Source organism: Protomyctophum parallelum (assembly GCF_964188405.1).
Source record: "Protomyctophum parallelum genome assembly, chromosome: 18".
NCBI lineage: Eukaryota > Metazoa > Chordata > Actinopteri > Myctophiformes > Myctophidae > Protomyctophum > Protomyctophum parallelum.
The window spans coordinates 15,879,180-15,894,725 of record NC_139716.1 but is presented as its reverse complement, the minus strand read 5'-3'; the positions used below and the strand labels follow the sequence as shown (position 1 = coordinate 15,894,725).

At 44.1% G+C, this 15,546-nt stretch overlaps 1 protein-coding gene across 1 annotated transcript in view; it reads left to right on the top strand.

The window, feature by feature from the left end:
* Positions 1-2,277: 2,277 nt before the first annotated feature.
* The window catches only part of LOC310875792 (protein polybromo-1-like), a 51,153-nt gene continuing 37,884 nt past the window's right edge, over positions 2,278-15,546 (top strand). The window contains exons 1-10 of the mRNA XM_083789163.1: positions 2,278-2,291; positions 5,093-5,254; positions 6,238-6,335; positions 7,820-7,967; positions 9,581-9,721; positions 10,402-10,518; positions 10,635-10,703; positions 11,956-12,054; positions 12,266-12,351; positions 13,212-13,303. Coding sequence (XP_083645289.1) covers positions 5,117-5,254; positions 6,238-6,335; positions 7,820-7,967; positions 9,581-9,721; positions 10,402-10,518; positions 10,635-10,703; positions 11,956-12,054; positions 12,266-12,351; positions 13,212-13,303 — 988 coding nt within the window. The 5' untranslated portion in view covers positions 2,278-2,291; positions 5,093-5,116. The remainder of the gene's footprint in view (positions 2,292-5,092; positions 5,255-6,237; positions 6,336-7,819; positions 7,968-9,580; positions 9,722-10,401; positions 10,519-10,634; positions 10,704-11,955; positions 12,055-12,265; positions 12,352-13,211; positions 13,304-15,546) is intronic.

Below are 15,546 nucleotides of genomic sequence, written 5' to 3'. Positions count from 1 at the left end.
AGTACTTACACAAAGACAATGATTTATTGTATTACAAATTTTACATTTTTAAATAGGCATTATGTAGGAAAATATGCAAGGTTATCATGTATTAATTTACTTGTATTTATCCTATAAACAATTTAATATAGGTCTAGTTTTTCCCACCAATGTTGGAGCTCTGGCTGGCTCATGGACTAAGAACCTAAAAGAACTGAACCGGTTCCCATTGGGAACCAACCAGTGGAAAAGGGGTCAGTGTAGCCTTGCAGTGGTCCGGGGACCCCCAGGGGTCCTTGAGGGAGTTCCAGGGGGTCCCCAGCTAAATTATATATAGTTAGGAAGTTAGGAACCAAATGGACCCTTATGGGTCAGTAACTCTCTCAAAACATTTTAGTGGCACATATAGGAGCGGAAATAATTGAACCCCTTTGAGCCTATAATCTGGGTTGTAGTGGTTTGTTGAACTCTTGGTGGAGTGGCCAATCTTGTAGACCAGACCCATTGCAAGATGGTGTACTCTGTCGTCAACCCTACGCCATTCCAGCCTGTCAAAGTGGGCAGGGGTGAGGTGGGTTTGGGGAGTGCATGAGGCCAAGTTTGACCAGTTTATTTTGGGAAGTCTAGATATAGAGCCTTGTTTTAAGGGCCTTTGAGGTGCTGTGGTACCAAGAGGTGCATGCATGCATATATAGTCAAAGAAACCTTGTACGAGGGCTCCTGTTAGCGTCTTCAAGGTGTAGAAACCTTGTACGAGGGCTCCTGTTAGCGTCTTCAAGGTGTAGAAACCTTGTACGAGGGCTCCTGTTAGCGTCTTCAAGGTGTAGAAACCTTGTACGAGGGCTCCTGTTAGCGTCTTCAAGGTGTAGAAACCTTGTACGAGGGCTCCTGTTAGTGTCTTCAAGGTGTAGAAACCTTGTACGAGGGCTCCTGTTAGCGTCTTCAAGGTGTAGAAACCTTGTACGAGGGCTCCTGTTAGCGTCTTCAAGGTGTAGAAACCTTGTACGAGGGCTCCTGTTAGCGTCTTCAAGGTGTAGAAACCTTGTACGAGGGCTCATGTTAGCGTCTTCAAGGTGTAGAAACCTTGTACGAGGGCTCCTGTTAGCGTCTTCCCGGTGTTTTTTGTTGACCAGTGAGGAGATCCTGCAGTGTACAGCAATCTTGTTCTTTGGTTGGTTGACATTTTTGATTACGGATGTGGTTGGAAAAAGCCAACAAACAAACTGTTTGCGTGCGTGCACGCCCACTCACACGCACTGTGATGCACACGCACGTGCACACGCACGCACGCACACACACACACACACACACACACACACACACACACACACACACACACACACACACACACACACACACACACACACACACACACACACAGGAGGATCTTGTGTTGTTTTTACAACCATGCACTCAGGGGAATATTCTAACGGGAACAGGATATGTGGCTAATAGTAACAGACTATTCGCTACACAGCACACACACACACACACACACACACACACACACACACACACACACACACACACACACACACACTGACAGTGACACACGCACACATGCACACACACGCACGCACACGCACACACATACACACACCTTTTCCATGCACATCGTCAGTGATAAATCTAATGATCAATTGATGAATTGATCGGTGGACCCTCTTGTAAACAAGTGTACTGCTTTATTGGTTGTCCACTCACAATTAACAGTTTTTGTATTGAGTTGTGCTTGAAATGTATAGATTATAATATATATATATATACTGTAATTCTGCAAACTGTTAATACATACTTCAATCACTCTTGGGCAATTTACAAGCACATCTTTCGCTTTGTGAATTTGTTGGTCTGCTATTAAAAAAAAAAAAAAAAAAACTGTTTTGAAGATTTTTGATTAATATAAAGTAAAAGTATATTGAATAGTATAGGCTACAGTATAGGCTACATTAGTGAATGTTTACTCTGTGTCTCACACATTTAAATTGTGTTTGTGTTGAAACAGATTATGCAAAAAAATTGGCTAAAGTTCTCGATCAAAAACCCCAATCCATTCCTATAATCTATCACACAAAGATTTGGCAAGCATGATAGGTGGTATACCACCTCTGTCCTGATGGTGGCGCTAATCTCTCGAGATGAGACGATTTATTTTGTGTTGACTTCCTGCGCTCAGCAAGCCAACTGAAGAAAGCTTAACTTCCGCTCCGGGGCTTGTAGTTTTCAAAGTAAACAACAGGGCTAGCTGCTAGCCGTTAGCAACTACATTTCAACTCAGGGAACCAACTCAACGAAATATAAAGTTAATAAAGGTAATTTGACATTAACTGCCGTATCTTCCATCACCACAGCTCGCTGTTTCTACCGGCTTTAGTTTGCATTTGGATTATAAATGGTATAAAAGTGGTAAAAACGGAGCTAGCGTGTGGTGCTAGCATCGAGGGCTTTGTTGTGTGTGTGTTCCATCCATACAATGGAAGCTGGTGCTAAATGCTACATGCTAACGCTATGATAACAACATGGAGAAGTTTGGCGTGTTTTCACGCGTGCTCGTTTGTTGTGGTTTCTCCGTGTCATTGTGTCGGGGTGTCCGTGTAGTTTAACTCCGCTGTAGTTGCTGTTCAACTAGGAGTCGCAATAATATACACTTTTCCATGTTGTTGTTGCTATCAGGCTAGCTTGCTGTGCAGAGCAGAGGCAGGCAGACAGACAGACAGGTGCATTTTTTGTATTGATTGAATATACTTTATTGACAGTTTGTTTGGCACTGGTGGAAAGTAAACTGGTATTAAAGTACATTTACTCAAGTTGTACCGTACTTATGCTGGAGTATTTACAACTTTCTCTGTACTTTTACTTCTACTCCACTACATCTTTTCTGATGAATTGAAAAAGGTAGACCCTGTTGTAACTTGTAAACAAGTCCAATGCTTTATCAGTGTGTCGTCCGACTCGTCCACAGTCTTTGTATTGAGTTGTGCTTTCATGTGAAATGTACCCATTCTGCAAACTGTTAATACATACTTCAAAGAATCAATCTCGGAGGCAAATCCCCATTTTCCCCTCACTGTAGTGTATATGTTTCTTTCCCTTTTTACCTCCTTTATGATGAATTCCTGTTCTGTTCTTTGACTATATAGAAGTGTCTATTTGTATTCTGTCTTTGATTGATTGTGGAATTCATCAAACTCTAAATGTTTTGATGAATTGAACATGGTGGACCCTCTTGTAAACAAGTGTAATGCTTAATTGGGTCGTCCACTCACAGTTAACAGTCTTTGTATTGAGTTTGTGCTTAAAATGTACTGTAATTCTGCAAACTGTTAATACATATTTCAATCAATCAAATATTGTACTTTTACTCCACTATTATCTGACAACTCTGTATTACTCCATCTAGCCTCGCAGAGCCAGCCTTCATCTGCCTTTGCAATGCTTATTTGCCCCTGATATTAGTCTCGCTACGCAAGGCTAGAGGTTGTAGATCTGCTATTTTGACTGTATGCGTTTTTCAATATAAACGCATTCATAATCATACATAAGAAGTGAAATAACGCCGGTGACAGGTCTGGACCCAAGCGCTGGGTGGCAGTAACCTTTTACACACTGTGAAATGTGAATTCACAACGCTGCAACCTACCAGGCTAATATATCATATTGTGATGTGACAATAAATGTGCTTTTGATTGATTGATTTATTTATTAACAGTTTGCAGAATTACAGTACATTTCAAGCACAAATTCAATACAAAGACTGTTGACTGTGAGTGGACGACCCAATTAAGCAATACACTTGTTTACAAGAGGGTCCACCTTGTTCAATTCATCAAAAACATTTAGAGACGTACGAATAGATACTTCTATATAGTTAAAGAACAAAACAGGAATTCATCATAAAGGAAGCAAAAAGGGAAAAGATACATATACAGTGAGGGGGAAAAAGGGGGGGGGGGTAAGGATTCTGATTTTACAGGGGCCAGTTTCAAATTGCAGCCGTCCGTAGGTGCCCTTTGAGAGCGGTTTTGAAGGAGTCAAGGGATTCACATGTCTAGGGATTCATGTGCTTGTGATGATTATAGCTTGCTATGGACCAGAAGAGCCCTGGTTATCGTGGACCCCCTAGCTGAGAGAGAGATTAGATGAAGCAGGGACCCCCTCCCACACTACAGGTTCAACAGTTGTGTTGCAGATTGAACTCTTTCATAGATGGCTTTATGTTAATGTGTATTAATCACACAGTGATTAGGGTTTCAGAGTCTTGCTCAAGGACACTTTGACACTAAACTCTGGGGGAGCCCACAGAGATCGAACCGGGAACCTTTGGTTGTAAATCTAATGTAGCCACTCCATCCCTGAGCCACTGCCTATCTATCACGCAAAGATTTGGCATCCTCCCCTGTAGTAGTAACTCTGAGGACCCACTAGGGGTCACTCACGGACCCCCTGTTGACGTCCCTTCAAATACACAAATTTTTGACTGTGTCCTATGTGTCCTAGCTTGAAGCAGAGGATCAGAAGATGGTTGTTTTCCTAATGTGTCCTATCTTACAGCAGAGCAGAATATGATTGTTTCCCAGAGATTAAAACAGGGTGCATTTTGCATCCCAAAATGCAGTTTATAGTTGGGAGTGGGACGCAATAATACAACGACCTCTGCATCCACGGGATGCACTACTGTACTACTGTACTGTTTATTCTAGTTTATTATGTTTTCTACATGAATATAACCACATTATAATAACCATATAAAATGAAATGGGAGTTAAATGCTGCAATTTATAAAATTGGCAAAATATGACTCCTATAACGTCGTTGAAGTGGGACTCATCTGAAAGACCATCCCTGCATCCTGGGACTCATTACATTGAAAACATATTTACATCACTGGTATCCTATGTGTCCTATCTATGACTCCTAGCTTGCAGCAGCAGCGGATCAGAAGATGATTGTTTCCCATGTGTCCTATCTATGACTCCTAGCTTGCAGCAGCAGAGGATCAGAAGATGATTGTTTCCCATGTGTCCTATCTATGTGTCCTATCTATGACTCCTAGCTTGCAGCAGAGGATCAGGAGATGATTGTGTTTCCTATGTGTCCTATCTATGACTCCTAGCTTGCAGCAGCAGAGGATCGTAAGATGAGTGCGACCAAGCGGAGGAGAGCCACCTCTCCGTCCAGCAGCGTCAGCGGAGGAGACTTTGACGACGCCTCCTCGTCCACTCCTGGAAGCGGCAGGAAAAGACGGAGGACGTCCAACGTCCCCACCGTAGACCCAGTAAGAGAAGAACCTTACGCCAGGGCTCCACTGGTCGCGTCGCGTCTCCGTCAGCGTCGGGAATGTTCCCTTTTAATCAATGGAGGGTGGCTCCACTGCCCGCGTTGCGTTGTGCTGCGTTCGGTGACTAAAAAATTGCCCCGGTTCGTTTTTTGACGCACGTACGCGTTGACAGCAACATAAAAGAATGTTGCTGACGCGCAGTTTTCAAAAGCCCGCGGTGGAGCACCTCTAGCGTGACGTTGACGTTGTCATGACACGAGCAGGACGCGACGGAGACGCGCCCAGTGGAGGAGCCCTGGCGTGAGGCATACTCCTATTTTAGAGCCCAATAAAAGTCTGTTCGGCTCTGTAGAGCCTACACTGTGACGTCATTTGAGGTTCCGGGGGTGTTGTTTTTGACAGCATATTTTTGTTTTAGTCATATAGTCCTTTGAATAGTTTTCATTTAGTTGTAGTCACATTTTAGTCACCTGGAATGTCTTGGTGTTGGTTTAGTTTTAGTCGACCAAATATCATAAGATTTTAGTCTACTTTACAGTTTATTTAGTCGACTAAAATGTATTTTGGCGGGCCGTGATGCCGTCCTAATGGCTGATTTTACAATTGCTGAGCATACAACCAAGGGTAAAATGACATGTCTTTTATTTATACTGGATCTCTTGTCCACTAGTCCCTTCCTAACATTTTAGTCATTCAATCAATGCAACTCAGGTCTGTTTAAGAATGGATGGTTTAAGTTTAACCCATTCTGAACGGGAACCCATTTTGGTGTTGGCATCATGTTATGCTTTAGCTATTGAAAAATAGCAGACCTACAAGCTCATAGCGCGCCACCGAGTGGCGCGCTATGAGCTTGTAGGTAGTAGGTCTGCTATTTTTGAAAAATTGAAGAACGACTGACATTTTTAGAATCTGATCTCAGGTCTGATCTCAGGTCAGAATGGGTTAAGTGGTTGATGTAATGATGTCCTTCCCTGCAGATTGCTGTATGTCACGAGTTGTTCAACGCCATCAGGGACCACAAGGATGACCAGGGGAGACACCTTTCTGATTTCTTCATCAGGGTACCAAAGAGAAGGTAAAAAAAAAAACACTCTCACCAAAGTTGGACCGTTAATTTTCTTCATAACCCTTGTTTTTAATGTCGTGGTTGTCGTGCTGAAATCGTTGCCAAGACGTGACACTCAGAAGGTTACTGTCTGGCAGACAGTCGATGACTGGCTGCTAATTATATATCGTTATTTCACTACATAATGTTATCAAATAAAATACGGTAATGGGTCAACACACATCAAGACTGCATTTCAATCATTTATTCTTGCATTTTGAACAGGACTCAAAGGTTTCGGCCATCCAGCCTTATTTATTTGATATGATTTGAACAGTTAACACGCCTGAAGTCACATGAAGAGCACTACATAATGTTATATCATTGACCTAAATGACGTTATATCAACAAGGACAGGTTGATTAAAAAAGGTTACCGGTATGTCTGTATCAGAAATGACTTTGGACGGGTGGGAAACTTTAGTTAAACTTACAACGCGATGTATTACTTCAACTGGATTACATCTTCTGATAGTTGTACTTGAAATGTCGATATGAAATAAAAATAAACACTGTTTAGTGTTTCATTAGCGCGAACGTGACAAATACAAGTATGACGGCTTGTTGCCTCTGATCATGAACGCACGATGATGCTAAGGCTACGATAAAGGTGCCAAGGATTGGACAGCGATGAGCTCGGACTCCAAGCTGTTTATAAACCACAGTGACATCATGACATCACTTACCAATCCTCTCTTAGTATCTTCATTTGACCGAGTCAGCTTCTCTCCACTGGAAGGTTATTATATTCATCCCGGCCGCCTTCTCGCGTACCGGACGGTGTTGCATGTCCCGTACCAGTGGTTGGGCAACCAGAGCGTTGAAAGTTGAGGAAATATAACCGTATTCATAATTTCCTGAATGTTTATTTTATTGTTCCTCCCCGGATTTAATTGTTCCTCCCCAGGGACCATCGATTACTACGATGTGGTGTCTCATTGTATTCTCTCCCCAGGAACCAGCCTGATTACTACGATGCGGTGTCTCATTGTATTCTCTCCCCAGGAACCAGCCTGATTACTACGATGCGGTGTCTCATTGTATTCTCTCCCCAGGAACCAGCCTGATTACTACGATGCGGTGTCTCATTGTATTCTCTCCCCAGGAACCAGCCTGATTACTACGATGTGGTGTCTCATTGTATTCTCTCCCCAGGAACCAGCCTGATTACTACGATGCGGTGTCTCATTGTATTCTCTCCCCAGGAACCAGCCTGATTACTACGATGTGGTGTCTCATTGTATTCTCTCCCCAGGAACCAGCCTGATTACTACGTTGTGGTGTCTCATTGTATTCTCTCCCCAGGAACCAGCCTGATTACTACGACGCGGTGTCTCATTGTATTCTCTCCCCAGGAACCAGCCTGATTACTACGATGCGGTGTCTCATTGTATTCTCTCCCCAGGAACCAGCCTGATTACTACGACGCGGCGTCTCATTGTATTCTCTCCCCAGGAACCAGCCTGATTACTACGATGCGGTGTCTCAGCCCATCGACATGACGAAGATCCAACAGAAGCTGAAGTCGGAGGATTACCAGGAGGTGGAACAGCTCACTGCAGACTTCCAGCTCCTGTTCAATAATGCCAAATCATACTACAAGGTAGGAAGGACGTCATCAGGGATCAATCAATCAGGGATCATCAGGTTCTTTTTTGGGTGTGATCGACACATTCTTTTCCTCACGGTCGGCAGATACTGATCTTGTGTGTGTGTGTGTGTGTGTGTTGGAAGGGGGGACTCCCCAATAAGTGCGAGTGCACAAAATATGTTGTTAGTTTCCAGATCATCTATTTTTGCACGTTTATGAAACACTTAAAAAAAGAATCTCACAAAAAACATGCAGTAATCCTCGTCTCTGATGGAGAGGAAAGGAACTGGTAGGAATAACGTGTTCCTTCCACGCGCTACGTCCAACCAGGGAAACTCCCCCCTGTCAGGTGTAAAGGAGCAACTTGGACACTCAGGCATGAAGGAAGCATGAGTTCAAGTCCGTTGCTCTCCCCTTGTCCCCCATATATGGGGACTAGGTTGGTGGAGGGTGTGTAGAGCCCAGGATCACATTAGATAATTGACACAGGGGTGAAAAAATGGGTCACAAAATCGTGGGATAAAAAAATAATAATAAATAAAACTCTGTTATTCCCATTGATCTTAGATGTTTCAGTTGTCTATGATCTTATGTTTGACAGTGGAGGCTGAACCGCGCTGAGAACCACTGCCACTTGTTTCAATGACCATGCAGTGTCTCCTCTAGCCCCGAAGCTCATAGTGTCACTGTTTCCACACCTAAGCGCAACACTTCCGACAGCCGCGGACAGAAGGCGCTGTGCGGCGTGTGCGGAGGCAGATTTTTAGACAGCTGGTTGATGGGAATTAAGCTCCACCTCCGCGGACGACTGACGCGGAGGAAAGTGCTTCCGGGAAACTGGCCGTCGCGCAAGTCGTCCACGGAAGTGGAGCTTCTTTTCCATCCACCAGCTGTCTAAAAACCCGGAAAAACAATCTGTGTGCAGCCGAGAACGTGCGCGGCTCTTTAGATAGTGTGGCAGCACCTTGAGGGGGGAGCTTTCGCTTTCGCAGCCGCCTACTAAAAATCATACTGTGGTGGCTGGCATGAATGTGTGCCCCCCCCCACACACACACAATGATGCATTATGGGGGAAACACTGTCATGTTTTTAAATAACGACACCTAATCTATTCTACGTGCATCGTTTCATACGACCTCGAGCGAGGAGTATCTTATCATGTCTTTAACCCATTTTGGGCGGGAACCCCTTTTTGGTGTTTTAAACATTATAATTTAGCTATTGAAAAATAGCAGATCGCGCTACAAGTTTGTAGGTCTGCTATTTTTGAAAAATCGTGAAAATATTTATTTCAGAAAACTGGAGGATTTAGAAGATTCTTTTTGAGGTCAGGCCTAAATTGGTTAATCTACATCCTCAGCCATAGAGCGAGTTGTACCAGGCTGTGGGTGGTGTATCTTATCATGTCTTTAATCTCAGCCAGAGAGCGAGTTGTACCAGGCTGTGGGTGGTGTATCTTATCATGTATTTAATCTCTGTCCTCAGCCAGAGAGCGAGGAGTACCAGGCTGCCTCCAGGCTGTGGGTGGTGTATCTTATCATGTCTTTAATCTCAGCCAGACAGTGAGGAGTACCAGGCTGCCTCCAGGCTGTGGGTGGTGTATCTTATCATGTCTTTAATCTCAGCCAGACAGTGAGGAGTACCAGGCTGCCTCCAGGCTCTGGGTGGTGTATCTGCAGACCAGGAATGAGTTTGTTCAAGATGACGAAGAGGAAGACGCTGCTGACGACACGCTGGACAACACCGGCATGTCCACCGAAGACGAGGTACGTACCCTCTCCCCCCCCCCCCCCCCCCCCCCCACCGGCATGTCCACCGAAGACGAGGTACGTACCCTCTTCCCTCCCCCCCCCCCCCCCCCCCACCGGCATGTCCACCTTCCGGTATCAAGACCGCTCCGCAAACCGTTCGGCCACCGCTGCCCCTCTCTCTCCCCTCCTCCTCTCCTCTCCCCCTCCTCCTGTCCTCTCTCATTAGTAGGCAACAGTGCAGCACTAATACTATCTCTCGCTCTGTTTCTGTCAAACAGCGCCCCCCTACTGGTACTAATAGTCATATACTGGTGCTCATGACCGTGCACATAGGCACATAGGTGTACACGGACATTGCTGTTCCTTGGAGTGGTTGCACCACTCAAAACTAGCAGATCTACAAGCTCATAGTGCGGCACTCGGTGCTGCACTATATGAGCTTGTAGATCTGCTAGTTTTTCAACAGCTAAAAAGTTTGGTGGTATAGATGTTTGAAGGAGATCTTGTCCATGTGTGTGTCTTACTGTCTTCTATCTAGACCTCAGTGAAGGACATCTTGTCCATGTGTCTGTCTTCTATCTATAGACGTCTGTGGGTTGTCTGAAGGACATCTTGTCCATGTGTCTGTCTTCTATCTATAGACGTCTATGGGTTGTCTGAATGAGATCTTGTCCATGTGTGTGTCTCCCATCTAGACGTCGGTGGGTTGTCTGAAGGAGATCTTGGAGCAGCTGTTGGAGGCTGTGGTTTCTCACACTGACCCAGCCGGACGTCTCTGCAGTGAACTCTTCCAGAAGCTGCCTTCCAAAGTGGTACAGTAACAGTACACACCTGTGTAGATGTAGTTAAAATGAGGAATGAAGATATGTTTTTCCTGTTGTCAATCTGTAGCAGTGTACACATGTTGTTCTCTGTCCTTTTCCTATAGCATTACCCAGACTACTATGCCATTATAAAGGAGCCTATTGATCTGAGAGCCATCGCACAAAGAATACAGGTGATCAATTTAAAATATTTCCTGTCTCTCTGCCAGTGGGCATCATCTTTTCGGGGCGTGTGTGCGTGCGTGCGTGCGTGCGTGCGTGAACGTGACATCTCAGGAACGACCTTGCGGTCGTTTCATGACAGCTGGTGCCAATGTCCACCTGGACTGGAGGGATTAACTGGATTAGAATGTATGAGGTCAAAGGTCGCCTCACAGAAACATTGTCCATTGAAGTCCTTCCATGTCTTTTATCACTGTGATTGTAAACTGCCTCCCCCTGGCCAACCAGGGAAACTCCCCCCTGTCAGGTGTCAAGGAGCAACTTGGACACTCAGGCATGAAGGAAGCATGAGTTCAAGTCCGTTGCTCTCCCCTTGTCCCCCATATATGGGGACTAGGTTGGTGGAGGGTGTGTAGAGCCCAGGATCACATTAGATGATTGACAAATTTGACACAGGGGTGAAAGATGGGTTACAAAATCGTGGGATAAAAAATATATTAACAAAAATAAATATCACTGTCGTCACGCAGGAATCCTCTCCTTATGGTTAGCAGAGACATCAATTAGTGCTGCACAATCAATCGAAGATTCACCTGTGCAATCTCTTTTTGTGAAGAATGGTGCAGCACTAGTTGGCTGACCAATTCATGTTCGTCAAAGTCAAAGTCGTACTATTTGTCACACACGTTACCGCAGTGAAATCTGTTCTCCGCATTTGACCCCCATCTCTCTTGGAGCTGCAGCCGTGCCGCGCTCGGGAATCATTTGATTCGTTTATTAGTCACTCTTATGTTTTTACTACAAGTGAGAGACTTTAAGAGAGGTTTTAACCCATTCTGACCTGAGATCAGATTCATACGAGGTTTCCACTGGACACACACTGGTCTGATTAACCCATTCTGACCCGAGAATATGTCAGTCGTTCTTTTTTTTCAAAAATAGCAGACCTACAAGCTCGTAGCGCTATGAGCTTGTAGATCTGCTATTTTTCAATAGCTAAAGCACGACATGATGCTAACGCCAAAATGGGTTCCCGTTCAGAATGGGTGAAGTCGAGCACTTTGATGTTGTCTGTTTGGAGCCACAGTAGTTCTGACTCCAGGTGACACATTTTGAACGTAGTAAATGTTCACCAACTTAACAGACCCATGGAAAACAATGAGAATCGTATGAGAATCTTGATCTCAGTTCTTGTCGGAGGAAGAAGTGAGTGTTGAGTGTTGTGTTAACTAACGAAGGCCTTTTGTTCTTTAAACCGTATAGATTGGATACTATAAGAGCGTGAATGCCATGGCCAAGGACATCGACCTCCTGGCCAAAAATGCCAAAACCTACAACGAACCAGGATCTCAGGTTTTTAAGGTACGGACAACGTCTACTGTTTATTATCTTATTTAATCCATTTTCTGCTATTTTTGAAAAGTCGAAGAACGACTGACATAGAAACATAGCTTTTTCAGAAAACTGTCAGGATGTAGAAGGACATTTTTAGAATCTGATCTCGGGTCAAAATGGGTTAACACTGTATTATTATTTTACACCACAGTTGACTCAATCCTTTCTCTCCGTATAGGATGCAAACATCATCAAGAAGGTCTTCATCCAGAGGAAGACTGAACTCGAACATGCCGAGCCCACAAAAACCAGCCTCCGAATCAGGTATGAACATTAGCAGGATTACAAGTAAGATGCGCGAACGCAGCTCGTAAATGTAGTGGTTTTTTTAAGATTTTGTTTTTAACCGTCTTCCTGCCATTGCCGAAGCCCTTCGGCAATCAAAGCCTCAATTTGATAATAAACCTTGCTGCCATTGCCGTAGCCCTTCGGCAATTGCGCTTTTATAGTGCATATGATCGATCAAGCCATAATGCTACTCACGTTAGCCGGTTAGCTAGCAGTGTTGTTAGCACTGCACTGGATCGTTCATATTAGATCGCGGTCGCCATAAGAATCCATTCTATCCGTTTCTTTCAATCGCCTGTATCTCCTATTCCTTGTCCCAGATGGCATTTTTGGTCAAAACAGCGTTTCTTTGACGGCACAGAGCCGACGTTGTGGAGTGCTATATGTACCGGCATTGATTCGATCATGTAAACAAAGGTTGTCTTGGCAACGTAAAGCTGGCAGGGATAAGCTCACTTCCGGTTGAGGCAAAATGTGGCTTTTCAAAATAAGAGCTCAAATTAAAAAAATGCTGGCGTGAATTAGGTCCTAATTTCTCAATAAATGGTAGCAGTCAATGGGTTAAGTTACGTTTTTTTAAGTTCTTTTTTTTAGTGTGTGCGTGTGTGTTTTTTGTACATTTTCTTTAAGTTTTGTTTTTGTTTTTAATTAAGGTAATAAAACAATCTCTGCAGCGTAGAATATTTGATTAAAATGCGGGTTACGCGTTTTATGGAGTCAAACTCTTAATGTACGTGGAGGACAAAGTTGGAAAAAGCTGGATATAGGACTCGGAGGGGCTAGCGATGATAGGAGCAGTGACTTTGTGGTGTCTTACATGCTATTCACGTGTTCAGAAATCGCAGGTCTGCTCAGGGCGACCGGCTGTCTGCCATCACTCTGGCTCTGCAGTACGGATCCGAGGGCGAAGACGACTCCGTGCTCTCTGGTAAGCAACGCATCATCACCACACCGCATCCTGTTTATCACCACACAGCGCCCTGTTTACTGTTTACACCGTCTGTCTACATGTGTTGTTAACGTCTATAAAACACAGTGTCCTGTTTACTCCGTCTGTCTACATGTGTTGTTAACGTCTATAAAACACAGTGTCCTGTTTACACCGTCTGTCTACATGTGTTGTTAACGTCTATAAAGCACAGCGCCCTGTTTACACCGTCTGTCTACATGTGTTGTTAACGTCTATAAAACACAGTGTCCTGTTTACACCGTCTGTCTACATGTGTTGTTAACGTCTATAAAGCACAGCGCCTGTTTACACCGTCTGTCTACATGTGTTGTTAACGTCTATAAAGCACAGCGTCCTGTTTACACCATCTGTCTACATGTGTTGTTAACGTCTATAAAGCACAGCGCCTGTTTACACCGTCTGTCTACATGTGTTGTTAACGTCTATAAAGCACAGCGTCCTGTTTACACCATCTGTCTACATGTGTTGTTAACGTCTATAAAGCACAGCGCCCTGTTTACACCGTCTGTCTACATGTGTTGTTAACGTCTATAAAGCACAGTGTCCTGTTTACACCGTCTGTCTACATGTGTTGTTAACGTCTATGAAGCACAGCGTCCTGTTTACACCGTCTGTCTACATGTGTTGTTAACGTCTATAAAACACAGTGTCCTGTTTACACCGTCTGTCTACATGTGTTGTTAACGTCTATAAAGCACAGTGTCCTGTTTACACCGTCTGTCTACATGTGTTGTTAACGTCTATAAAGCACAGCGCCCTGTTTACACCGTCTGTCTACATGTGTTGTTAACGTCTATAAAGCACAGTGTCCTGTTTACACCGTCTGTCTACATGTGTTGTTAACGTCTATAAAACACAGCGTCCTGTTTACACCGTCTGTCTACATGTGTTGTTAACGTCTATAAAACACAGCGCCCTGTTTACACCGTCTGTCTACATGTGTTGTTAACGTCTATAAAGCACAGCGTCCTGTTTACACCGTCTGTCTACATGTGTTGTTAACGTCTATAAAACACAGCGCCCTGTTTACACCGTCTGTCTACATGTGTTGTTAACGTCTATAAAGCACAGCGCCCTGTTTACACCGTCTGTCTACATGTGTTGTTAACGTCTATAAAGCACAGCGCCCTGTTTACACCGTCTGTCTACATGTGTTGTTAACGTCTATAAAGCACAGTGTCCTGTTTACACCGTCTGTCTACATGTGTTGTTAACGTCTATACAACACAGTGTCCTGTTTACACCGTCTGTCTACATGTGTTGTTAACGTCTATAAAGCACAGCGCCCTGTTTACACCGTCTGTCTACATGTGTTGTTAACGTCTATAAAGCACAGTGTCCTGTTTACACCGTCTGTCTACATGTGTTGTTAACGTCTATAAAGCACAGCGCCCTGTTTACACCGTCTGTCTACATGTGTTGTTAACGTCTATAAAGCACAGTGTCCTGTTTACACCGTCTGTCTACATGTGTTGTTAACGTCTATAAAGCACAGCGCCCTGTTTACACCGTCTGTCTACATGTGTTGTTAACGTCTATAAAGCACAGTGTCCTGTTTACACTGTCTGTCTACATGTGTTGTTAACGTCTATAAAGCACAGTGTCCTGTTTACACTGTCTGTCTACATGTGTTGTTAACGTCTATAAAGCACAGTGTCCTGTTTACACTGTCTGTCTACATGTGTTGTTAACGTCTATAAAGCACAGTGTCCTGTTTACTCCGTCTGTCTACATGTGTTGTTAACGTCTATGAAGCACAGCGCCCTGTTTACACCGTCTGTCTACATGTGTTGTTAACGTCTATAAAACACAGTGTCCTGTTTACACCGTCTGTCTACATGTGTTGTTAACGTCTATAAAGCACAGTGTCCTGTTTACACCGTCTGTCTACATGTGTTGTTAACGTCTATAAAACACAGTGTCCTGTTTACACTGTCTGTCTACATGTGTTGTTAACGTCTATAAAGCACAGTGTCCTGTTTACTCCGTCTGTCTACATGTGTTGTTAACGTCTATAAAGCACAGCGCCCTGTTTACACCGTCTGTCTACATGTGTTGTTAACGTCTATAAAGCACAGCGCCCTGTTTACACCGTCTGTCTACATGTGTTGTTAACGTCTATAAAGCACAGTGTCCTGTTTACACCGTCTGTCTACATGTGTTGTTAACGTCTATGAAGCACAGCGCCCTGTTTACACCGT